This window comes from Corvus kubaryi, unplaced genomic scaffold (assembly GCF_017639235.1).
Source record: "Corvus kubaryi isolate FWS band 111438036 unplaced genomic scaffold, C.kubaryi_AGA036_p1.0 37386, whole genome shotgun sequence".
In the NCBI taxonomy this organism is placed as follows: Eukaryota; Metazoa; Chordata; class Aves; order Passeriformes; family Corvidae; genus Corvus; species Corvus kubaryi.
In genome coordinates, this window is record NW_024581128.1 from 3,712,874 (window position 1) to 3,738,846 (window position 25,973).

The 25,973-nt window shown below is 40.4% G+C and overlaps 1 protein-coding gene and 1 long non-coding RNA gene across 9 annotated transcripts in view; one reads left to right on the top strand and one right to left on the bottom strand.

Annotated features, from left to right (window-relative positions):
* The window catches only part of PCSK2 (proprotein convertase subtilisin/kexin type 2), a 111,061-nt gene that overhangs the window by 40,752 nt on the left and 44,336 nt on the right, over positions 1-25,973 (bottom strand). For 3 of the 8 annotated variants that reach the window (XM_042036703.1, XM_042036701.1, XM_042036705.1), the window contains 4 exons: positions 17,824-17,937; positions 16,405-16,513; positions 15,702-15,764; positions 14,369-14,406 (listed from right to left, as the gene is read on the bottom strand). In XM_042036703.1, coding sequence (XP_041892637.1) covers positions 14,369-14,406; positions 15,702-15,764; positions 16,405-16,513; positions 17,824-17,937 — 324 coding nt within the window. Of the gene's footprint in view, positions 1-14,368; positions 14,407-15,701; positions 15,765-16,404; positions 16,514-17,823; positions 17,938-18,821; positions 19,047-25,973 lie in introns of all 8 variants that reach the window. The other 5 variants (XM_042036698.1, XM_042036700.1, XM_042036704.1 and 2 more) reach the window with 3 other exon arrangements.
* On the top strand, positions 10,285-17,864 carry LOC121668693. Its single transcript, XR_006017510.1, has 2 exons — positions 10,285-10,437; positions 10,864-17,864. It is a non-coding gene; the product is annotated as an uncharacterized LOC121668693 (long non-coding RNA).

Below are 25,973 nucleotides of genomic sequence, written 5' to 3' on the forward strand. Positions count from 1 at the left end.
AGAAACAGAGGCACTGCTGCTAAGTCAGCCATTATACAATAAGCCCTCTCCTCTCTGCCACGAGAAGCACACTTTTATTTTGGTTTCATTTATGGGGTTTTTAAATGGAAATTAAAAAAACCCTGTAACTTTTTAAATACCTCTGCCTCTACAGGAACTAACATACATGTCCTATATCTCTATCCAGAAAATTCAGAGCTGTATTGAAGACCTTGTAAACACCAAGAATATATCCACAAAGTAATGGGTTTTGTTAAAAAATATTAACTTTAACGAGCAAATTCACAACTGGTGAAATCTACCATGTCTCTCCAGAAACAGCAGCCTTTTACCCAGTTCTTACAGGTACATCACAAAAGTAAAAATACTGAGCCAGACAACACCAGCCAGATCTTGAATAATAAATAAGACAGCAGCACACTTCTCTGCTGTTCTTCTTTTCAAAACAGGCACAGAATAATAAATCAGAACATCATTTGAAACTGATGGAGTTGCGTCCTGGGTCCACAATAGTACTTGAGGTGCCTGTAAGCCCTCCTGGTACTCCAGTTCCAGGTATTCAGTACAGGCTCTATTTGGCCACAGAATGAGCAAGTAAAGAACTCATCACAGTAGTGATTTCATTTTGTAGTTATTACTGAAAAACTTCAATTTCCTCAACAATCACCAAGAATCTGGGTATAGGTCAAAGGAAAAATGAGTGGAATTACAGTCAAAAGAAGATAAACTGACGGCAAACCACAAGTGACTACTGCTTAATTTTCAACACTTAAAATAGTTAAGATAACAAGAAGTAAGAATTCTAATAATCTAGCTTCAGAGTTTATAGGAAGACAGGTTGGCTGTCCCCTACCTATCTAACAACTTAGTTTGCAAAGTTGAAAGTTCTTCACTGCTTATGTTTAAAAACAAACAAAAATGCAGTTGAAAAACACATGGAGTCTCACTTTAACATTTGCATTTATCTTCATTAAGGTAGTATTATTTTTATAGTTACAGTTATGAAGAAAAATAGCTTTGCTGAGGTCATATCACATTGTATTCTCTTTCTATATTAAACAGATCTCTTTGTCAACTAACTGATGATCCTCTCTACATATCACTTAGCACTACAATGTCACACAATCACTTATTTTACTTTTTCCTCAGTAACGGCCTTCCTATTTCCCCTGCAGACAAAATGAAAAAACCAACATTAGTTACACTGCTGGCTGGTGCTCTTCAGCATGCGAGCATCTTTAAAAAAAAAAGGTGCAGTAAACACACTTTTTATTTCACACAGGGTAAAGTACACGGGCAGTACAGCAGTGCTGTATACCACCCAGGTAGATCTAAGCACAGATATTTCCCAGTTCCAAAGAATTGGAAAGAAATCAGAAATTAATTCTTAGGTACCAAGATTGTCAGGTGTTTTCCCAGTGAACAACATGGAAGTCCAAGTGCATCCAGCTAAATGCCATCTAACCCTGTGGCTGTTTGTTAATGCTTAGCTCAGAGGTGTATGGTCAAACAGGACCAAAAAAATGGGAGTCAAAAAGACTCAAAGAACATGTTAGGTTGGGCAGAATTTTTAAGAGATATTCTTTTTTCAAACCAATTTTTAAAAAGAAAACCAGCTTATTTAAATACCCTCCACTTCTTCTCCCCTGAATCTTTACCTGACATAGGAAAAAAGAGTAAGAAATTGAGGGAGGCATGAGACTTTACTAAAAAGAAGCAGGCAAATGAACTTCTGTTTATAATAAAGACACTGCTTCATGATTCACCTCTTGGCATTCCTAGCCTGCTCCACAATTTTCAGGTTGATGGGGAGAAAACCTAAAGCACATCACCAGTTGTTAATTGCTCACAGCCAGAGATCTTAAGGCAAAAGCAAGTTAACCTACAGAACACTGAAACCTATTTGTGCTCAGCCAAACATTCCTTAATTTTCAGAGGGGGTGCACAAGAATCTTTAAGCTGTACCTACAACATACCAAGGAGGTATGTTCATAGGGAGTCATATGGCTAAGGCAATGAAATGAGTAAAATAAAAATAAATTAAGCAACTAGTTGCTGTTAAAGATTTTCAGGACAAGTAGAAAATGTAAAGCTTTGGATTACGGAGAGAACTCCTTGGTTTCTTTAATTCAGGGGGAAAATAAAAGGAAAAAAAATGGCATATAAGTTGTGAGAGAGATATGAGCCCGTGGATTGCTTTATTATAACAGGATATACAAATTGTGCAGTGACTTCTACCAAAAAATACTCTGAACACACTTTTCATTTAGGTTTAGTGTTCCATTTTATTAAAAACCTGGCCCACATTCCCTCTTCAATACATGGAACGTTCTCCCCTTCAGATACTTTGATTATGCATTAGTATGACCTACTGAAGCTGAGAGAGTAAGAGAGGTATAAAGTTGGCAGCAGAGAAATGAGGTCCAAGTCCATTATTCTTAGTTATGTCACTGTAAGAAACAGCTGACAAGTCTGTCAGTGCATCAAATATGTGCTTGCTGGGCACTGAGCTGCAGTAAAGGTTGTGTTTGCAATGTTTTGATGGCAGCCAGCACTAAGACCCTCTTGGAGGGATAAGCAGGAAGGGAAGGGGAGCTAAATCATCTTGCTCCTGCCAATGAGGCCAATATCCAGCAAAATCTGCCATGGGCTCTTCTCATCAAAACATAGCAAGATCCAGATCACACCCAGCATCAAGGTCTCTTAAGCAGCATGTGGGGGATAAGGGAGAATTTTTTTCCATCAGTGTAAGAAAATCTATAGCTCAGAGCCTGCAATACAAACTCAGCAGTCCTTCAAGTCCAGCCATTCAGCATGACATGGTCTGGCAAGGAGTGGTCACTTATGCCAGGAGAGCCAACCCTTCCCTGCTGCAGCACATGATCAGCAGGCATTGGCATCCACATTGAGAAGTCCATAAAAACTGACCAGTTATCAGCAATGCTCACAGCAAAGGGCAGGAATACTGGACTTGTGGTTGCAATGGCACTCAGAAAACAAACATGGCAAGTTGTTAAAGATAACCACTTCTTGAGGCTACACCAATCTATTGTTACCAAACAGCCAAACTGTGGCTTTGCAAAAAGGGAAATCAAAGTGACTTAGGTGGTTTGGGGGGTGACCTACAACAGAGAGACCTGGTCCATGTGGGTTATGGAGAGGGGAGGACAGGCAAAGCAAGTCTGGTGATGCAGAGGATCTGAAAGTGAAAGCAGACAAGACAGAAAACTGGTTGGGTATTTTCCTTTTCATGAAAGGCTTCTCAGCTGACAAAAGAACTGTTAACAACCTGTCTTGGGATGACCTTATGATGTGTATCCCATATTGCTGCCTATGCCCAGAAATTAATTCCTGTGCCTTTCTATGCCTCTAAACTGAGCCTGAGAGGGGGAAGGAAAAAACTGAGCAAAACTTTTTCAAAGCAGTTTGCAGCTTGTTCAAGGTCACACACAGATAGCAATTTGTTTCCAGCTGCAGCAGGGGAGGGAGGAAGCACCCGGCTTGCTGTTTTCCGAGGACAGTTTTTTTGGCCAGTGGTTCAGCTGCTTTGTTCTCCAGAGAGAGACTGAGAGTTGAATTTTTCCTTCTCTGGAATTTCGGATTTTTCTCCCTTTTCTACTGGACTGCTTGATTGCTTTAACATCAGAGCACATCGGGAGGACTTTCCACCGGGCACAGAGGGCCTGGCCCTGGCCCAAGCCCCAGCTCCGAGGATACCAAAGGGAGGACTCTAACACTTTCCCAGGTTTTTTCTCCACAGCGAGAGATTTTATTATTTAGCATTATTATCCTTTCCCCGTGTGTTTGTTAAATAAATAGCTTTTATCTCTTTCACTTTCCTTGAGGAAAATTTATTTTCCTCGAACCTGGTGGGGGAGGGGTGGTGACCTGCCTTCTCTCAGAGGATGTATTTCCAAATTTGGCCAAACCGGAACACAACCACACAGCTGGTGTTTCACCTAAATTGCATGAATATGGAAGACGAATGAACACATAAAAGTGACATTGTAGGTGAAGCAAGAGGAGGTGAAGATGTCAGAGAAGAGACTCAAAAAATGTAATGCAAACTATTACCTACATGTCTTCTGTCACAAAAAGCAAACACAAGTTGATTTACAAGCCTTAGATTAAAAGGTCTTGAAGACCTATTGTGTTTTATTCCAGTTGCATGCTGACCTCATTAGCACAGTTTGTGAGCATCCCGGGGGAGAATTAACAATGTGACTAATACCTGTCAAGACATGCTGGGCTCTCACGGATTTTAATGCACCAAATTATATGCTTTGGCATTAATTAAAAAATTTGCCTTCCTTATTCTGTGTGGAATCAGCTAAATCCAAAATTACAGAGAGAGAATGTGGAATCTTCAGAATGTGCTCATGTAAATCCACACATACTAAATTTTTCAAGTATTTAAGTACATGATCATTCCAGGTTCTTCTGTTAAAGATTAGCATATTTGATCATAGCTAATATTTTCACAGTAATTTACTGGATGTTTAAATTTAAGAAGTGTCCTACACAACATGAGATGACTGACAGAAAGATTCACAACTACATCTGTCAGACATGGTATCACGGTTGACTAATCCTGCAAATGAGTTAAGTGCCACTGAATTAAAGTGATTTAGTTTCTCACAAGAAGGAATTCTAAAAAACATGCTGGCATTGAAATTATGAAGTCCTTGAACACAGCACAATCCTCGTGCTCACCTTTGTACATATTTAAAGAGAGAGTCACCTCATTTAACAAAATTCAGAACACAATTTGCCTGAAAAGCATTTCCAACAATCCCCAATCTACATCAACGCTTACAAGTAAGGACAGCAGAGGGAACATGTGACTGAGGTATCCACTACCATATCCATTTAAGTTTCACCAAACAACAGCTATACAGCACTTGAAGTAGCCAAAATTTCATCATATACAAGCTCCTGTTCCACAGCAAAACGTTATCCCAGTCAGTCATGTTTCCACAGCCCTTAGTATCATTATTTGCTCTGTTGAAGTCTATGCCTCTTACTGTAATGCTTAAAAAAAAAGGCGTTGCATAGTAGAACAAACATTAAAAACCTGCTATTCATATGATCTGTCAAATTGCTGATTTTAATACAAAAACTACCAGTGACTTCAATGTGGCCAGCATTTTATTAGACATTGTGCACTGCTATTCTGTTCCCCAGTAAGAGATGTTCATTATGCGTATTGCTTTTATTGGGAATGAAACAGAAATGACGAACATTATACTTAAAGCAATCTGAAATAAGGCAGGTGTCTAAAAATATCTTAACCACCTATGTAGCTACCAAGAAGTAAAATACTAATATGGAGAACATAAATGCATACAACTAAAATCAAATAATGCAAAGCAAACCACCATGCCAAGATGAAGTGCCAGGATAGAAAAGATTGAATTATTTTCAAATTAACCAAATTAATTTACAGGTACAGTGAAGGAGAGGTGTTTAAAGTATTGGAGATCATCTGTTGATATATTTACTGTATTTAGGCCATTTTGATATCACAAAAGAAGGGGCACTACTTGTGAATCCCAGGTCTCCTACCCTCCTTCACTTTGCAAGACTGGCTTATCCAGAGGGCTTGGCCAAAACTCTCCTTTTAAAACCGGTTGCATGTCCAGAGTTAAGAGTGGGTTTGTGACCTTCTTTGCCAAAATCATCACTGGGCCCAAAAAACTCTCCCTAAACCCCATCAAAATTTGATGAAGCTTTGTGAGGGAATAGTGTTCTCCACATGCACCATCTAATTCAGACTTCCCTGGTGATACCTTGGTAACCAAAAATAACTACAACATTAATTTTAATTGTTGGGTTTAAATGTTGATGGATATTCAGGGATTTCCACACTGGTTAGGGTCTTAAACACTATGAGCAATAACTATTCTTTGAGAAACACAAAACAAAGGCTTTCAAATGGAAAAATCTTAAAAAATTGTTTGGGCCATTTTCAATGCAAAATGCGTTACTTTCTTTTTGGGGAAAGGAAAGCTTTCTTCTTCACTTTGTTGAACTTGGTTTTAAAATTACATGGTGTTCACTGCCTCCAGGGGACCATGTGTCTGACCCTCTTCTCTCAAGTGCACCATGCACCAGAGTGGGATTTTGTTGCTGCTGTTTTAATTCAGCACATTCTGCATGTCAAATATTTTAAATTAGGTTAAACTGATCCAAAATTAAAATATTTCACTTCCATTTTCCCATGGACACTTTAATTTTATATAAAGGCTTACTTGGAGAAACCCTGGAGAGAGGCACAAGCCAATTCCAAAAACACCGGCCAGAACTCATGCAGAAATGTCATCTGCTCTTTCATCCTTGTGCATTTTTCATTTCAACAATCTTAATTTACTTTCCACAAATGACGCCTTAAGTGAAAATTAATACTACTGCTTTATGATTAAAACAATTAGCCAGCTTGCACTTTCTCAGTGTGCAACTGATTAATTAAATGCATTGATTATAGAGACAAATAAATGCTGCAGACAATGAGTGGTTGTCAGCTTGCAAAGTGAGTATCTTTGGCACCATCTCATGTTGCTTGCACACCAGGCATGCATTTAACTTGAAAATTCCCCTTTCAGGTGGTTCTAATACAGAATAAAGCTGGAAACTTTTTGAAGCATACATTGATCTGAAAATATTCTCGGGCAAAGGCAACTACGATATGTGAGTATCTTTTGATTCCAAAGGAACAGTGTTTTGAGGCTATTTTATAGCCAGTATAAATCAGTGCATCCCCCTGGAGAGGCCAACATCAGCAGAGTGGTGCCAACTTCAGCTGCATGGATGGTACTAAGCACCAAGTCCCAGGTCTTGCCAAGTATTCAGGGTCCACATATCTTAAAATGGGCTTTAGCAAAGCCATTCACATAACTTTCAGTGGAAGAAATCCAGTTTTCAGCTGTAAACACAGGTCTGTGACACAAATCATCTCTCCATAAGGCAATCACAGCCTCTTTTGCAGAAAAAGCCTCTTTCTGTGCCCTCTGGCCATATGAAATAATCCAGAGGAGAAACAGTCTTCAAATTCTTTTTGCTGTTCCATCTTTTTAATCAAGTTGAAAGCTAGAGGGTTGTGGTAACAGCTACGATTATAGAAAATTTTTATCTTTCATTAAATAGGAAGACCCTGACATATCCTTTACACAGGCTTCTCTCCCTCAGTGCTCATGTTAAACAGCAGTAAGGTACAGAGCAAAGGGACAGTACAGTCATCTTATTTAGAGTTTAATACACGAGCACCAATGATATGTACCTTTACGAACAGTTACTTTTGGCAGCAGGGAAGGACTGTTTGTAGGAGCCCATTATGTTTTCCAAGATTTGAAGCATTTTCTGTACGTGACTAATTCAGGACACCCTGCCAGGTACACTAAGAACCTTATATGCCTGAGTGATATGATCAGAGAAGGCATAATCTCTTTTTAGCCTTTAATATGTTCTGAGAAAAAAAAAACAGATTGCACAGAACATAGAAATGAGCCCACAAATTGATCCTGCACAGAATAACAGAAAAATAGCCACGTCTGAAAGAGAGAACTTTGTTCTCTTCCCAGTAACTTCTAATTTTTGCCAGTGAAACTTCATTGTCATGCATGTCCTGAATAATCATTCTAAATGCTAAAACCAGCCCTTGAGCTGCCAGAAGCCACCTGAGCAGCATAAACAGCCCAACAGAAGGCCACCAGTTTTGATTGCTAAGGCATCAGTCAGCCTGGCATTTAAACACTTGATCCATCCTTCCATCCTGACAAAAGAGAGGCTTCATTTTGTGTCAGCAATTTCTTGAAGTAGATTGTGGCATAAATTTCATCAACACCCTTCATCCATCAGTGTTCTAACTGAATTTTCGGTGCTAGCAGAAGGATGTATTGTGACTTTGTCCCAGGGTTTGGCTGATAGTTTTTAGGTTTTATGATAGTGTTCATTTTAGAAAACCTATTAGCAAGAACCCAACTCCAAATAGCACCAAAAAAATGAAAAGAAACCAACCAAGCTGTGCCAGTTTGGACAAATTCGGAGGAAAATATCCTCTGATAGAAGGCAGGTTACAACCATCCCTCCCCCACCAGGTTCGGGGGACAAAAAATTTCTTGGAAGAAAGTGAAAGCGATAAAAAACCTATTTATTTAACAAACACATGGGAAAAGGATAATAATGATAAGTAATAAAACCTCTTGCTGTGGAGAGAAACCTGGGAAGATTTCAGAGTCCTTCTGTAGATGTGGTCTCTCTCCTCCTCTTCCTCCTCGGAGCTGGGTTGTGGGCCCATCTCCGGGGCCTTGGCGGAAAATTCTGCCGATGTGTTCTGATGTTGAAACAGTCCAGAAGAGAAGAAGGGGAAAAACCAAAGTCCCAGGAAAACAAAGTTCAACTCTCTGTCTCCCTCCGGAGAAAAGGAGCCGAAAGCTGGCTGAAAAGCAAGAAGGCTGCTTCCTCCGCTCTTGCTGCAGCCACAGCAGAATGCAGAGGAGTATGCATCTGTGTTCTTGAACAACTGCTTTGAAAAGTTCACTCGGTTTTTTTCTCTCTCCCCCCTCTCAGGCTCAGTTTAAAGGAAGAGGAAGGCACAAAGTTAATTTCTGGGCATAGAGCAGCGACAGGGGATACACATCATAAAGTCACCCCAAGACACAAGCCCAAATCTAATTTGTGATATGCTGACACAAGTTTATTCTGTTCTTTATTTTTTTATAATATGTGCTTTTTAAACATTACAATTAAAAATAGGTGCTAGCAATGATGGTCAGCACACAGAGTTTGCCCATAAAATACCTTTGATGTATCAGAAGCAAAGGTTTATTGAAATGAAGTGTCTATTGCACATGCTCAATAGCCCTTTGAAATGCAGTAGGAAATGGCAGTGTAACTGTCTCAGGATCTTTTGAAAATCATGCCATGGGAATCAGATCTCATAAAGCTGCCTGAAATCATTCCCTGACACTAGGCCAGTATGAACCTAACTCTGCTATGGTTTGGCTTTACGATCCCTGAGGATTCCCTGGGTTGATATTAATGTCAGTGCAGAGAGAGTGGGAGCTCTTCAATGTCTTCAGAGTATTTCCAACAAATTTTGCTCTTAGAAGGGTCACATTTTTCTCCCCACCAGTTATATGTGGACTCTACTGGACTCAGGAAAAAAAATCAGCTGGGATTTTGGGGTGGAAGGGTGGTGGGTCACCAAGGCCAAAGCAGTGTGGTTCAATAAATGTCAGTGGAGCTTTGTCAACTCTACAAAATCCCACAACTAGGCCCCACAGATTTTAGTGGAGATACTGATGGTTTGTACTGGTAAATCATTGAGATCAGGCTCATGGCCGCCAGAACAGTTTGCTGGTCCTTTTTGTGGTGCGCAGGGAGGCCAAAGCATACTCAGAAATTCATGCTAATGAAGGAAAACCAGACTTTCTTACAGTAAGAAGATCCTTCATGCTGTTGCTACTCTTTGCTGATCGTATTGCAGTGTGAAATTTATTGGCTGTACTATTTCTTATTTCTTTTGTGGCTGTAAAACGTATTCAATTATGTTTTTGTTCCTCTAGCAAACAACGGCAAATGCAGCTCAGAACAGAAGCGGGACATTTCCCTGTTTCACTACTTATGTGGTAACATAATTATTCCAAAAATATGCTCCCACTTGCCTCTCAGCAAGGCAGGGGGAGCCGTTATGGTATTGGCTGGAGACAAGTTACCAAAAGTTATGAGAGAGGGACTGCTTTGTGTTTGGAGATGCTGACAAAGTGGAAAGAGAAGACAGGTAAGACCATCTGCTGTTCACATCTGAATGAGAAATGGTAGATGACAGAAAACTGACTAACCCTGAGGTAAATCCAAAAAGTCTTCCCTCATTCCTTACATAGGGCCTTTCCTGCGTACAGTTCGAGTGACAGCTGGCAAGGACCTTGGAAGGTAAGGCTGCACCATAAGTACTCATAGTACAGAGAAGAAAAGAGAGGAGTGTTGGAGTCACTGAGCCAACAGCTGGGGCAGCTGGGGGGCCAGAGAGCCCTGAAATAGCAAAGGCCTGCTGGTGGAAAAACTCAGATATTTGAGACACCACTCTCACCTTTGTGTGAGTAAAGGAAAATCTTCTCCCACAATTCCTTGCGGATGAAATGTAACCTTATACACTCCCCAGACCCTGATTGAAGAAAACTACCTCTCCCAGCAGCCTGTGGGGCTGCCTACCTGACCTGGTCCCCCGCTCCGCCTCTTCCCTCTGCTCATTGGCTCCTTTCCCTAGTCCCGCCTGTGTACCGCCCCCGTGCCCTCAGATCACTGGTTCTGTAACACTATGTAAACCTGATCACCAACGCGATTTGTCCTCTCTCGCATCTGGTTCCGTCTGCGGAGGATGAAATAAACGTCGTCTGTGGAACGCGCCATGCAGCGGGCCCTCCTTGGCTCCTTATCTCGGTAATATTGAGCTATCTGGCTTAAATGTGTGTGTGTGCGCGCGCGCGTGTGTCCGCAGCGCTAAACATCTGCGCGGGGCTGCAAGGAGAAGCTTGCTAGTGACTATACTGCCGCACCCGAGCGGTCTTGCGCCCAAGACGGTTGTAGGGAACACAGCAGCGATCTCCCTATCACCCTAACACCACACACTTTTATAGAGGAGGTTTGGGGAAGGCCAGCAATGAAGCACTGCTCAGGTTGATGCTTGTTTGCACATGTTACATCTGTGCAATTCTACAGAATTCAAAATCTTTTAAATTACTGTCTATTACTAAGAATTGCTGATTGATTCTCACTCTACCTGTATCAATACTTTGTGAAAATGTTACCTACTCACATAGTTTTCCAGTTTTCCTAAAGGGTTTGGCTTGTTCTTTCTCTCCCTAGGTTTTTTGAAACAAGCTTTCAGCTTCAGGCACAGTTCAGACACTGAAACCAGCAATTTTTTACTCCTGGCATGAGTCTCTTGGTGGGATCCTGATTTTTCTAACTATTGCTAATCAGGGACAAATCCACTTATAGGAGATGATCAGCTCCCCACTGCTCTAAGTGGGATAATGCTGCTACACTGACCTTCACCAGCAGACAGTGGCCAAGGATAAAATACCACAATAAAAAACTGGTATCAGCGAGAGCTCAGCTTATGTTTCTGTTTGTGGCACAACAAATCTCCATTTGGTTAGTTTTTTCTTTAAAATAGTTTGCTATGTCCATCCCCAACAGCTGCTTTTTTCCCTTTTTATTAGACGTATCTCAGATGTAGCCCCTGTAACTTGACTTTTCGTTCTCACTCAGATGCTTGGAGAAGTCAGTCCTGAAAATTGCTGGGTTTATATGTACATTATGATTTGAAAGCAAACCATGGTATACATTAGGCCCTAGCTTTTTAATTATCAGTTCATAATGAAGGGCTGTCTTTGCAGTGTAAAAAGTAATTTCCTGAAGGTTTCCAAGGTTCCCTGCAGGGTTTCCAAGGCTTGGAAGAAAATATAGATCATTTGACAATGAGTCTCTCCATGTTCACAGTGTAGAATGGAAAATTCCAGCTTTGCCATAATTGCCTGATCCCAGAAAAGCAAGTAGCTATATACACAGCAAGCCAGGAGGCAATGCTGGGAGAGCAGTACACCCACACCATGAGCAGGCATATGTCTTTCCATGTATATAAAGAGCATTAAAACCAGAAATGGATGATTCAAGCAGTAAATCTTAAAAAACTACAAAGAAAAATATGGATGGAAGTGCACTCCATATTATTGGACAAAGTTCAGCAGTTTAAAGAGAAAATACAAAGTTTTCTTCTTTAGAAAGATCTTTCTCTTCCCTGGCCCTGCATTTCATCTAAGTGCTAACCTCCATTAAACTATTCAAGCAAGAAAACCAGAAAGTCAAAATCATAAAGCCAAATTAAACTGAGGAACCAACGCCAAGGTTTTACACTTGAAAATGCTCAACTGCCAAACCCACCACCTTTGAGAGACTTTCTGATTGCTCCCAGTTTCCCAAACAAGATGTACAGACACTGCCAGGGTATGCAGGCTTTTCTACAATCAAGAAGCTTTTTATTTCCTAAAAAGAAACAATAGAACTTCAGAGAAAGCTGCCCCAAAGTGCAGATGTAGTGAAACACCAAGAATGTGGTACAGGAGCTGTACAAAGATGACTATAATAGCTATGCCAGCCTGAAGCAAGTTAACAACTCACTCCTTAAGAGACTCAATTCACTGCCTTTTTACATCTAAACTGATCTTTTCTTCAGCAGAATTTAAGTCCTCATCTTCAGTTCACACCCAAATTACTACCTACTGGGAAAAAGGCCCCCATGGCCTCTTGAGAGACAGCAGATGCTTCCAGAGCAGGAACTCCTGGGGCCCAAGGAGGCCCATGCAGCCTCACAGGGAGAGGCAAAGTACAGGTGAAACAAGCCCTGCACTCACTCTGCTGTGGTTCAGCAAGGGAGGTGATGGCACGGTTTAGCAGTAGGAGAAGGAGTCACCCTGTCCCTATCCAGCCACCTCTCAGACACAGCACTGTGACAGCCCAGGACCATAGACCTCATGTGATAAATCCTATTTTTGAATTTCAGTATTAAATCATTGAGGTCTTACCTCCTACAAGATCTTTTGGATGGGGTTTCTGCTGCTCCTTTAATGACTGTCTTACCAACCAGTCATTTGCTTCTGCATTTTGTATTAGCCAGCTAATCTTCTCTTTTCCCTCCACAGCCTGATCACTGCTCCACTACAGAACCTCTCCTCACTTGGACAAAGTCACTTCTACACAAATCTTTTCAGATCCTCAGTTTCACAGTGTCCTCACAAGTCTTCCATGACTGCCATTAAAGATTTGCCATTCCTAGACAGCTTTTCTTTCCAATTTTCATCCCAGTATGTCTTATCTCAACTCTCAGATTTCTCTCCAGCTCCATTATTTTGGATTTCTATCATCATGTCTGTGCATTGTCCTTCTCTGTGTCGTTTTCCATTAATTTCCACAATACTCACTATTGCCACTCTAAAACCAATATATTTCTACTAAGCCTGACAAATATTTATCCGTCAAATAGAACATACTTTGGAATTAAAAGAGAAAACACTATATTACAGCAGAATCTAGTTTTGGTTTCTGGGCATGATCCTAGATTCACTGCTAACAACAGAACTGTTATATCAGGCATGTTGTGCAGACTTTTTACTTGTTTATTTGAAACATGATTTTTGGAAACAATATTCCCACATACTTTCTCCACACCTGCTGCTGAAATATGAGTGTAGAGCATGTGCTTTGTCCACATCACAAGCTAGAACATACACAGAGCACAATTCCTGCAAAGAAAAAGGCTGCTTTTTACAAACTTTTTTTATTTCTATCAATTTATGTGAATATCCTACTGAGTTATTTCACTTAGGAGAGAACTCTGCAGTCAGGGCATAGGGTTTAATTAGCTGCTATCAAGTTATTAAGCCAGTTCATAAGGTGTGAAACTGGCTAATCTACATTCTGTGGTCAGCTGTTTCCCACATTCCTTCTCCAAAGCAAACACCTTCTATACCCACTTATTATTTACCAAATGTGCTTTGTTACTTGCAACATAAATAGGTTTTCATCCTGTGTGTTATTATTTTCCAAACTGCAAGTTTGGAAAAATTACTTTCTCATTTTGAAGCTGTTCTATCCAAATGGCTGATATTTTTTTCCAAAATCTCCAGCTCTCCTTGTTCCTCTTTTCATTTGATTGCAATTGCAAACTAAACCACAGTTTAGCCTGGGCTTCCCTCAGGAAGGGATCTGCAGGCACCGGGATATAGGAGTGCTAGTGCTAATGGAGGGTTGGAGAGAGACAAAGTGTTAAGAAATGCAAAAACCCTCTAGTCCAAAGGTCTGAATCCTGAGGTAGGTTTGAGGAACAAACAATTTCCACAGCATGTGCTGAGAATACACAATCTGCCCTGCATATACTTTGAAGCACTGGATCAAAACACCTGTTATAAGGGAATCAAACTGTTCCTGGAGGTTTCAAAGGCTAATACATGCCTTGCTGCAGCCCACAGCTCCATGACCCTCCAAGTGGTAGGGGCATTCTGCATCTTAATAGCAGGACTTAGAGCCAATTCACAGGTTACTAATTTCTGTCCTAAATCCAATATTGCAAGCTGGAGCTTATTTAATGTGACACAGGACTGTCATTCCTCCACCAAGAGCCTTGTCACATTTCCATTCCTTGCACAGGCAGTCCCATTTTCAGTCTACTTCTTTCAATGGAAAATGTATCATCACTAAGATCAGGAGTCCAACTGTACTGCTGTTCTACTCCCTATTTAAAATTTTGTAGCAGAAGGACTATAATAATAAGAAAATCCACATCTTACAGAAAAGGTCAGCATGAACTTACGTAGTTTGATGCAAGATCTGGATGCAGATAATCAATTCCTGCAATAAAACAATGACAGAACAGAAACCAAAGGTTAAGAGTTTCAAAAAAGATTTTCTAATGATCACAGAACAAGATTCCTTTACGACCACAGGAAAATAATCATGCCAAATAATGCAACTGATTGAAGTGAGATTCCAGTTTTAAAATGTGGACTTTTCAATTATTTATGTCAAAATCCAGATGCCGTTTGAAAAAGTGAGCTGAATGACAAAGTTTACTGTTTTGTAGACTAGATCACATTTACTTATAAGGATTAGTTTAAATGACAATTTATCTTTGTATGAGTTTTGTCATCTCAAAGCATACCAAAACTAACAAGATTGGTAAGCACTGGATCAGTACAGGATAGAAAAACAAGTGTTTTTAACCACTGAAAATTGTAAACTAAGTAGAAAACTACCTAGAGTAGACTTGGGGTGATCACTAAGGCAAACATTTCAGATTATGTGCATGAAAGAGAACTTTTAATATTGAATTAAACCATTTTAGCAAATACCTGTGCATAGGCTTCACATTTTGGTAGCATGCTAAGGATTCTAACAGAGCACTGATGTGTAATATACTCATTCTATTGCATGGCATCTTTCTACACATGGCAAATGTACAAATCCCAGGGGATGGTGTAACAGAGGCAGCAGATCTACACTCAGATAGGATGACCTATTACATAGCCAGTTAAAGCATACAAAGAATGGTCGCCAATCTCATGTTACATTTTCATCATCACGACTATCCTGTTTTTCCAACCACCTCACCACTATAGATTATATTTTATTTGCAAGGAGAATGCCATATTGTCATAGTTATTCTGATGAAAAGATTACTTCTCATTTTGTAGGGTCCTTATTACTCATTAGGAAACCCTTGTTACTGATCCACATAGTAGATGGACAATAAAAATCTCAATGAAGAATCCTGTTATTCAGGCCCTCTTTTTTAGAGTTACTGGAAACAAACAATAAGGCAAATTACTCCCTCCTCTAAAAGCTGTATCTGATGGACCATCAGTTTTATTGACACGAAACTCAAATAGTTTGCCATCATTCCCATCGCAGTCATGCCTTACTAATTTGAAAGCCAAGTCCTGCCTTTGTGAGATCAGTGAAACTGTGACTCAAGAGATCATCTCTCAGATGAGATTGATCTTTCATCAGTACACAGATCAGGTTGCTCAAGGCCTTATCCAACCTGGCCTTGAACACTGCCACAACCTCCCTTGGCAACATGTTACAGTATCTCACCACCCCCATAGCAAAGAATTTCTTCCTAATATCCAGATGTCTGAGTTTACTTTCTTGCTTCCACAAAAACCTTGCCATAGAAGTAAGCAGGTGAGGATAGATCCCAGCTGACCCTAGAAAACATATATGGATACAGACATTTTATTGATTTTTAGTATTATTCAGCCCCATTACAGGAATATACTCAAAATTTATTCCAAAGAAGAGTGTTGAGAGACTGCATGGAATTCCTGTACTTCAGCAAGAACCCATAAGTAGAACAGCTGTAATTTCAACTGTACCTTTTATATTCATCTTTCCTGAACTTAGTCTCAAATTAGTAATATATCTAATATGCAGATCTTTATTGGCATTCAGCATGAAAATGTTTAACTATTTCAGCTACCAAGTATGACTTTGAAAATAATGTAATCCAAAAAACATTTTCTTAAATGTTTTTTGCACAGCAATTACATCCTCCAGTCACTGCCTACAGAAGTTAAGGGGAATTTTTCCTTAGGTTTAACAGCCATTACAGTGTGCCCTGGAAAATATCTGAGTGGTAATTGCAAGCTACTTTTTATGCTTGGATATCCATGCTTCAGTACCCCTATCTTTGTATCATATTTTCCCTGAAGATCTCAAAGTATTTATGTAGGCTGGCAGTCTCACCACTACAAGCAATCAATTACTACTTTTTAATCTTTTTTTTACTTCAATTAGACGAAAAAAGTCTACTTTAAAGTATTAAATTAACACTCAGTCTTCACTTACCATCATCCATAATTCCTATGGTTACTCCCTTCCCTGTGTATCCCAGCTCCCATGCTTCAGCTACATTAAGGTCAAGTCCAGGAGTCCCATCTGCTTGACCAGTGTTAATCTAATACATCAGTGAAAAAGAAAAATAGCTTTTTTTACTTGACTGATTTTTTCCTTTATGTCTTTGCATGTATCTTTGGTATGGAAAATACATCTCATGTTTTGGAGTACACATCTGTCCATAATCATATCTACTGCAATAATGGAGCTGTAAAAAAAAGAAAAAACCTGAAAAAATCCAATACTGGCAAAATTCAAGTTTTTGTGGTTTATAAGATTTGGTTAAACACTGAATTTTCTGAACCCTAAAAAAGGACTTTTCTACTTAACATGTCAGGCCAGTGGGTCAATCCAGGAAAAAAGATCAATTGATTTTACAGAGTACTTTTTTATGAACAGGAAATGCTTTCTTCTTGAAAGCAAGGATCTACTGTATAGCTTCCTAAATTGTTGTTATTTTCAGCATTGCAACATTTTGATTAACTACCAGAAAATAAGTGAATTAATTCTCACTTTAGTTTATTGACTCATCAAGGATAAAATCCCATCCACACTAATGTGCCCCCATTCATTTGAAAACTTTTGCCTTAAAAACAAGAAAAACTGCAGCCATATTGGATGGATTAATGAGATGTAAGAAATTGATTAAGAGGAAAAAACATTACTCTTAAGCAAAAATACCCTTCTTAATTTAACAAGGCATTTACTGAGTATTTCATCATAAATATGTTGCAACAATGTAACTGACCAGAAATACTTTATCAACTTTTTAAATAAAAAAAAATCATTTCATTTCAAAGTAAAAATATAACTTTTCTTTTATGACTAAAGACTTCTCCCTCTAAAAAAATGAAACAGAAAAACTGAATTAATTTAGCAAAATATTAATTTCCTTTGACATTAGCTTAAACCAAAATTCATCAGTTTTCAGCTGTTCTGTTTTTGACAAAAGAAATTACATTCAAATTTCCATAAGAAAAGAAAAGCTTCAACTTTTTAGCAAACACTAGAATCTTTTGTTATAAGTCCATAACAATATTTTACCTGGCAACAGCTCAGAGACATGATTCATATGCAGTTTTAGGGGTCACATCAGCACACCAGCAATGCCCACAGGACATCAATACAGTTCTCTTTCAAGCCTTTTAAGAATCTTTCCATTGACTGAAATGAAATTTTTCTCTTGAAATATGCTGGATCTTCCCAATGTAAATGGCGTACAATTAAAACCAACACAACAGAGCCTTGGATCCATACCCAAGTCCTCATGGTGCATTTGGAAAGAACTGTTGGAAAACACTGCAACTGCACAGAATGGCTTGGATAACATTTATTTAGTTATGATTACTGTGATTTTCTCTCAAAACTTACCAGGTACCACTGCTTTGTAAATAAAGGATCATTCATGTTGATGTCAATGTCATTGATGTCTCTATATCCTCGCTTCCTTCTGCTGAAGCCCTCCTGTTGCACAGCTTTCCTCACCTGGAAGGGTTAATTTTTACATCTTTAGCTTAGCATTCTTGACACACATAAAAAGCTTTTTTTAGACTTGTTTTCATGAGAGATAAGGGTTATGAAAACACACTATTTGTGTCTGTGTCATTCATTTGCAACTTCTAAACCAGGGACTGATTCCAGTCAGAATTTATAAAGAGGGAGAAAGCTCCAGGACTACTGCAACAGCTGTGAGGGGAAGACTCCCCCAGAGTGTCCTATCTGGAGAAACGCTCAGCTTGAACATGTTTTAGACACCAAACAATCAGCATAAGAGTGAGCACCTCTCCAGGCATCATTATTATCATGGGTCTTCTTGCCATAGTTGGTTTTTTTTGTTTTTTTTTTTATGGCCACCAAAAGAGAAGCTAAACTTACTTTACTAATTCCAACTATGTCACAGCTCCAAGTTGTATACATTTAATAAAATCACGATGCAGTTCTCAACCACACTTCTACTTTTTCAGATTTTTCTTCAGGGCATTATCAGATTATTGGATAGACTTTCCTGCCTGAGAGGGACCAATCTGGTTTTCATTTATACCTCAACATATGTTATACATGAGGTGAAGGGATTCCTATAGGAGCTGTACACGTGCTGGCAGCCCTGTCCCCAGGGAGACTTCACCTGGCAGCCAATCAGGGGAGAGAGAGCTTGCACGATCAGGCTGCGAGCAACCCCCCACTTTCCGGCAGAGCAGAGCCGCATATGCCCGGGAAAAAAATGCTCGGGAAATCGGGCTATGGGAGGAGCTTTAGCAGATAAAAGCAGTGAACTGCGACACAACCGGAGGCCATTTTTTACTTTGGGTTTCTTGCAGGGAGCAAGGACCGCCCCCGGAGGGTTAGCTTGGCCACCCTCCCTCCCTCACCTTTTTCTCTCTGCGGTCCTGCTTCTTCCCTAGCTGTCTTCTCTGTCCGCACCCTGTCCCGCTCTGCTTCGCCACTTCCCCCGAGGCAGCTTGTCGCCGCGACAACCTAGTACTCCACTGCTTCCCTGACAGGGCAGACGGTGCCTGTAGCCAGCCCGCAGCCGCCGCCGCCCGCAGCCACCATGCCCCAACCCTGAGAACCCGGAGCTGCTCCAGGAGTGCGTCCTGAAATGAATGAGGGACTTGTCTTTACAAACAAGCTGTGGGCCTGCTGGAAGATAAAACTAGTACTGAGAGATAAAAGAAACAATGGGAAGGATTCCACTGATTGATGAATGGAAAGAAAGAGATTTGTCTTTACAAATAAACTATAGGTCTGCTGATAAGTGAAATTGGATATTGAGAGATGAAAGAAACAATGAGAAGAACCATAAGAATTAAAATAAAGGCGGAGTTATACATTAGAAGGGAGTCTTAGGTATTAGGCGTTTCGGGAAGTCTGTACCTCTCAAGTTCCTCAGCCAATGGGGAAAGAGAGGGAAATGCGGTCAAGAAATTAAGAGAAATAGGAGGCTGCGCCCTCCAAAAATTTGAGAGACCCCAGAGGAAATGCCCCATGGCCTCTCCCTTTATTCAAATAAAGTAACAGGACTCCTCTGTCTCCATTTTGGACACAAACCTCTGGTGTTTGTGGATTCATTTTCCTGACAGTCTGTAGGCACGGCAGCCTGTTCTCCGCTGACGGAAGGGACACGGAGCCTGCTGCTGCTTGGAAATCATGCCTAGCCCACCATGGGAGCCATGCGGACTCATCGCAGCTTGCGACATGCATGCTCCATCTGCTGAGCTGACAACGACATAGTGCCCAGGGTTCTTGCAGTAACGCTGTTCCCTGTCTTCTGTTTCTTTCTCTGTATCTCTTTTTCCCCTCTCTGCTCTCTTTTGTATCCCCTTTCAGTAGGAACACTTACCCTTTTTTATCAATGAACGGTTCTCAGATATAATGCTGCATTTGCGCTTTATTTTCGTCCGAGAAATCTATCAAAAAGAATCCCCCCCAACTCCCCTTTTTACAGCAGGACGGGACACTACCAAAGAAATTTTCTGGGAGAAAAAAACCTGGTGTTGTGAGCTTTCATCATAATTCTGAGGCTCTCAAAAATGTCCTGTAAAGTGATCTACTTTCATGCATTATCCTTCCAATAAATAAGTGATAAATAAATATACTGGCAAGAAAAAACTGTATAGCAAAAAAGCCACTAATCTGACCACACTGGCTGAAGTGTAGGATATGAAAATACAGGTTATGAAACACAAGTCGTCACAGTTTTTTAGAAATGCTTTTCTTTACGTACTGGAAATCCACAAAACATTTAAGGAAGCACTGCAGAATATAAGTTAAACATGCAAATATCTTTGGAGGCAGGAACTTCAAATGTCAGACCATAATCACCTTATTTGTACCTATGTAAAAGAGCATTCCTAAAGGAGAAGACTCAGTGGTTGTAACTGGAGTTGTAACATTTACTAACATATTCACAGACCTTGCAAAAGTGCTGTCATCTTTGGCATACTCATTTTGTACTCTTCAGCCTAACACCTGGAAACAAGATAGCATGAAGAGTACCAACATTTAATTGTAAAAAAAAAAAAGGAAAAGAAAATAAAAAATCTAGCCTTCTTGATCAAAGAGAAATGCTTAAAACCATAAATTAAGTACACGTTTAGGTGCAGCAAGAAAGCAGTAAGACCCCTAACATTTACTTAGGCATGTTCTTGAAAAGAATCTATGGTTATTAAATAAATCTAGTAACTCAGAGAACCACTTCTACATATGTGACTTTGGCATTTTTGATTAAAAATGCATACATATGAGTTACACTGCTGTGTCATAGCAACCTATATATATATAGTGTCAGTCAAAATCAACAGAGGAGAAATTCATCCAAAGGTTCAATCAGATCTTAGAACCCAGTTTCATCTCTGTCTTAAGACACCTCACCAAGCACTGTCTTTTATGCTCCTGCTTTAATTAACTGAGACAGAAAGACGCCTCCAAGAATGATTCAACTGACCTAACTGATAGGGGCTAAAAGCTGTTTTCCTCACAGCTATATTGTTTCATTATAACCCCAAAAACCTAATACCAATTCACAATGAGCAGGATGGGGCACAGCATGGCCTGAAAAGACAGTGTCAAAGGTTTCTAACAATCTACTTGTATGAATTTTAAATCCTTAACTAAAGGCACCAAATGGTAGAATACTGAACTGGTGCTTTCATTTATATGTGTGTTCCCAACACTAGTGCAGGTTCTTTAGAAGTGGAATGGATTGAAAGTAAAGAAAAAACCTAATATGAAATAACCTCGTAAGAGGACAGTGACTAAGCAGGACCCATACAAGGTGTACTTTGTGGCACCAGGTCGCTGTACACAGTAAAGAAATCACAGTGTTTGACAGTTCTAAGATAAAGCTCAGTGATGCCATGGAGACAGAGTGATCACCTGTCACTCTGCCTCCCCCCTCCCCAGTCTCACCCCTGCCTCTCTGCTCGCCACTGCAAACCCCAAGCTGTCACCACAGAACATAATTAGGAACAGAAGACAAGCCTCATTCACAGGGATGCAAGAGAAAAAGATTTCAGGCATTTGTGCTCCCACGTAAGCTTGCTGGCTCTGCAGGACATGCTGCATTAAGGCACTGAATCAGGATTTAGTACAAAAGGATTTTTACTAATTAAAAAGCAATGCTGGGGAGCCCTGGCTTGTCTTTAAGACAATGGGGAGGAAGAGGGGGAGCAATTTGCAGAAATAGCACAGGCTGTCTTCCCTGTTCAGTATCATCTGTTTGTCTGATTTGTTCCATCTTCACAATACAACATAATGTATTTTTTGTGAAACATTAAAATTTCCTGAGACAAGGAAATACACTCCTCAAAGAGGCATAATCTTTGCTGAACTGAAAGCACTCTGCAGGCTTTTTTCTGAATGTTTCACTTGGAGAAAGGGCATACAGGATGTCACCATCCACAGACAGAACATTCTCAGAAATTCTGGGACCTGTTCTTCACTACAAAAACAAAGGGGGTTTCCTCATTTTTGCAAATGACAGTAAGTCACACAATTGAATCCGGAAAAGATTACGCATTTTTGTAAAAAAAAAAAAAAAAAAAAAAAGAGTTGAAAGTTTTGGAAAAGGTCTTGGTAGTTTTTTCCATGAGCTACAAATTGCCTCAGTCAGTTGCCTTGTAACATGATCTTAACCAGCTCAAGGTAAGAACTTGCCTTTCTCCTCACAAAGATGTGTTTAGAAAGCAATGAACCCAAGAACAGGTAACATCCATCTACTCCAGAAAAAAAGATCCCCAAAGAACAAACTTGGAAGATGATAATGCAAATCCAGTGATCTGGGTGGAAAACTGCCCATTTAGGGCTGCACACAGATGATTCAGCAAAATCCTAGTCTTCTTGTCAACTGGGTACCTACATTAGAAAAATGCTTTTCCTTCTGAGAAGGAAATTCCTGCTTTCATATCTAGTCTAGATCAGGAGAGGGACTGCATCTGATTCTGCTTCTATTTCATGGTTTTCTTCTGAAAGAAGAGTAGGCCTCCCCTGGACATCAGTAATGCAGAGGTGTCTTGGAGTGATTTTATGACAATACTGTGTTCCCCTATTGTCTGCTTCATGCCGAGAAATGGATCCTGCAGCTGTAAGCTGGGTCCGAGGAAAGGAGGGGGAAGCCAGGCGAATTCCTCAGCAAGGTTTGTGTTCAAGGACACTGCACACACACTCCCCCACGTTCTCACCGCTGCAGAGCCGAGGCAGCAGCTTCCTGCTTTTAGCTGGCCTGTTAGCTGAGGCAAGAGGTTTTTTTCCCAGGACTGCATACCGGCATACCAAAATCCTCCGGAACTTCTTCCTCCCCTGGAACTGTTCGGCCTAGCTGTGATCTGAGAACCAGATCGTCGGACCCTGTGGACTGGCATGCAGGCTGCAGGGACGCCGCATCCCGACCTCGGGAGAGGCCGAGCCAGCTACAGAGGGAACTCTAAATCCACCAGCTTTCTCCGCATCGAGGAGATTATCTGACATTACTCATATTTTTCCTGTGCCCTGCTGGCACTTTGTTAAATAAATAGGCTTTTTTCACTTTCATACAAGAAAATTCCTTTCGTAATTGGTGGGGGAGGGAGTGCCGAAACCAGCCTTTTCTTTAGAAAACATCCTGTTCACTTCAGGACGTTTCCTCCTAAATTTGTCTTAAACCGAGGCAAAAGGCATTAAGTACCACATCACGGTTTCAAAAACACATGCAATAGAGAACATGTCTGCATGTCCAACAGTAGAAAAGTATTGCAAAACATTCTCATCTTGTAACATCCATAATCCCATCTGCTTGTGTGACATTCAGACCTGGAACCCAGCCCTCAATCCCACACAAAATGCAACCATCTTTTAAATCCTTGTTTCTCTAAATGAAGCAGAAAAACCAGCATTCATAGGACTCAGGCTTTTGATAACAGTCACGAAATTATTCAAGCCTGTAAAGTATGATATTTATTAGAACCCAATGAAGCAACAAGATTTTCTTACCAAATAGCATGAATTTTACCATCTCAAACTTAGGTTTATTTATTTACAATAACAGCCTTTTGTTTATTTCATTTTTAATTAATTTCTTCCTTTTTCATTAGGATACAAGATTAAGTACAGATCAGGTTCTGAGCACCTGCTTTATTAGCATAGGACTAAACCATGAAAAAGTTACTAGCTTGTTGCAAGCAGAATGAAGGTCATGTATCAAAGGGAGCCCATGGATGCTAAGATCTTTACAAGAAAAAAAGTTTTCAAGTATCGCTTTTTACTATACTTGTACTTATGCATGGTACATAAAGTTCCTTATATGATAATAAACCAGCAGGATACCGATGCAAAACCAGTTAACAAAATAATCAATTGACTGCAGTACTGCTCTGGAAGGGCCAGAGACTGCAGCACTCTACTGTGCTCTCTGCTCCTATGAATGCCAAGACAATCAGTTCCTCATTTTAAAGGAATAGGGTTAATTGCACTGATGAGATCCTGCAGTTAAATTACTCTGTTATATGGCACATAAATGACAGATTTACTAAATTATACCAGTGGGTGTACAAAAGTGAAACAGTACCCACAACTTGAACCACAAATATCAAGAACTTCAAACCAGGAGAATTTGAATCAAATTCCAGAGGAAGAAGGCAGTCCCAACTGATGACATCAAATAGGCATGTTGGGAGATTTTTTTTTAAAACCACAAACAAACACATAGCAGTGAGCTGATCAATCAGAGGAAGTAATGGTTCTTTTTTCTCTAAAGCCTCAGGGTCAATACAGGTCTGTTCCTGAAGGTGAAGTAAGAAGTGGAAACTGATAACCTGTATTTTTAAAGTAAGGCTGGTGGTTGGACTTAGGCCCTATAAACTTTACTGAAGATCAACATCCCTTGAAGGTGGTTTGGAACAGTGTGTCCAGATGCACAAAGGCATCACCAAATAAACCAACTTCAGATAGTGGAAAACTATGTCCTGACTCTTGGCAGCATTAATTTCTGATATCCAAAGAAACATGGGGGCAACAAAAGAGAGAGACAGAAAAGTTCAACTGAGCCAACCCACACCCAACCCTTTAGAAAATAATGAGAATGGGACAACATGTACATACAGGAGCTTTTAGGGGTATTATCCATAAATGACATCCCTCTGTTGCTAAAGCCAATACAGAGTTACTGAGTGTATCTTTTACCTCTGATTTCTAAGTAAACACAAAGGCATTTAATTTTACTGTCCACTCCATCTGCATATCATGAGAGATATATATTAGACAAATACAATGTCAGAGAGGAGCACCCATCTCACACTCTACATTTTTGTTAAAGGCCACAAAGTAACCAAGTTTTCTGTGACTCTCCACCACAAAATAAAAGGAGTAACATTGAAGCCCCTCACTAGCAAAAAGAAAGTACAGATCTACTTGAACTGCAGCAAATCAGATGAACCAAGCAAAACTGAATCACTTTTAAATGGCAATGGGGACAGCTCATTTCTATAAATGAACCGATAACCAGGGGTGGTGAGGCTGCTAAATGCCACTCAGCCAGTCCTATTGGGTTTGAATGGCCTGGTTTTGGCAGCAGTGGCGCTGCAGGGGTGGCTTCTGCAAGAAGCTGCTAGAAGCTTCCACCATGTCTGGCAGAGACAAGCCCTGGCAGCTCCAAAGACAGACTTGCCACTGGCCAAGGCTGGGCCAGTTAGAAATGGTGGTAATGCTTCTGTGATAACACATTTAAGAAGAAAGAAAAAAAAAGTTATTGTGCAGTTGTAATTGCCAGAAAAGAGTGGGGTGAGAGTATGTGAGAGGAACAACTGCAAACACCAAGGTCAGTGGAAAAGGAGGGGCAGGAGGTACTCCAGGCATCAGAGCTGGGATTCCTCTGCAGCCTGTGGTATAGACCATGGTGAAGCAGGCTGTTCTCTGTAGCCCATGGGGATCCATGGGGATGCAGAGATCCACCTGCAGCCTATGGAGGAGACCCATACCAGAGCAGGTAGAGGCCTGAGAGGAGGCTGTGAACCCATGGGAGGCCCACGGAGAGAGGAACCCACGCTGGACCAGCCTGTCCTTGGAGGACTGCACCCCATGGAAGAGTGACCCATGCTGCAGCAGTTTTGGGAGGACTGCTGCCCATGGGATGGACTCATATTGTAGCAGTTTGCAGGGAACCATTGCTCATGAGATGGACTCACGCTGGAAGTTTGTGGAGAACTGTCTCCTGTAGGAGGGCCCCCACAGTGGTGCAGGGGAATAACTCCTCTCCTTGAACAGTGGGAGAAACCACGGGTAATGATGCTGACTTCGGCAGGGGAAAACACGCAGACAATCAATGTGATTGATAAAGCAAGCTTTGTTTATTAGCAACACAGAGGCACTTATATAGTGTGAAAGTACATGCTTATCAGTTCTTTAATTAGTTTAAACTTACAAAAGCGCATTCTTACTTCTACATAATTGGGTTAGATAAAAGACTACATTTGGCAAGCTTCTATTATTTATGTTTTGACTTGAGAGATCAAAGATCTTCCTCCCTTCTCATGGTCAGTACATCTTATCAG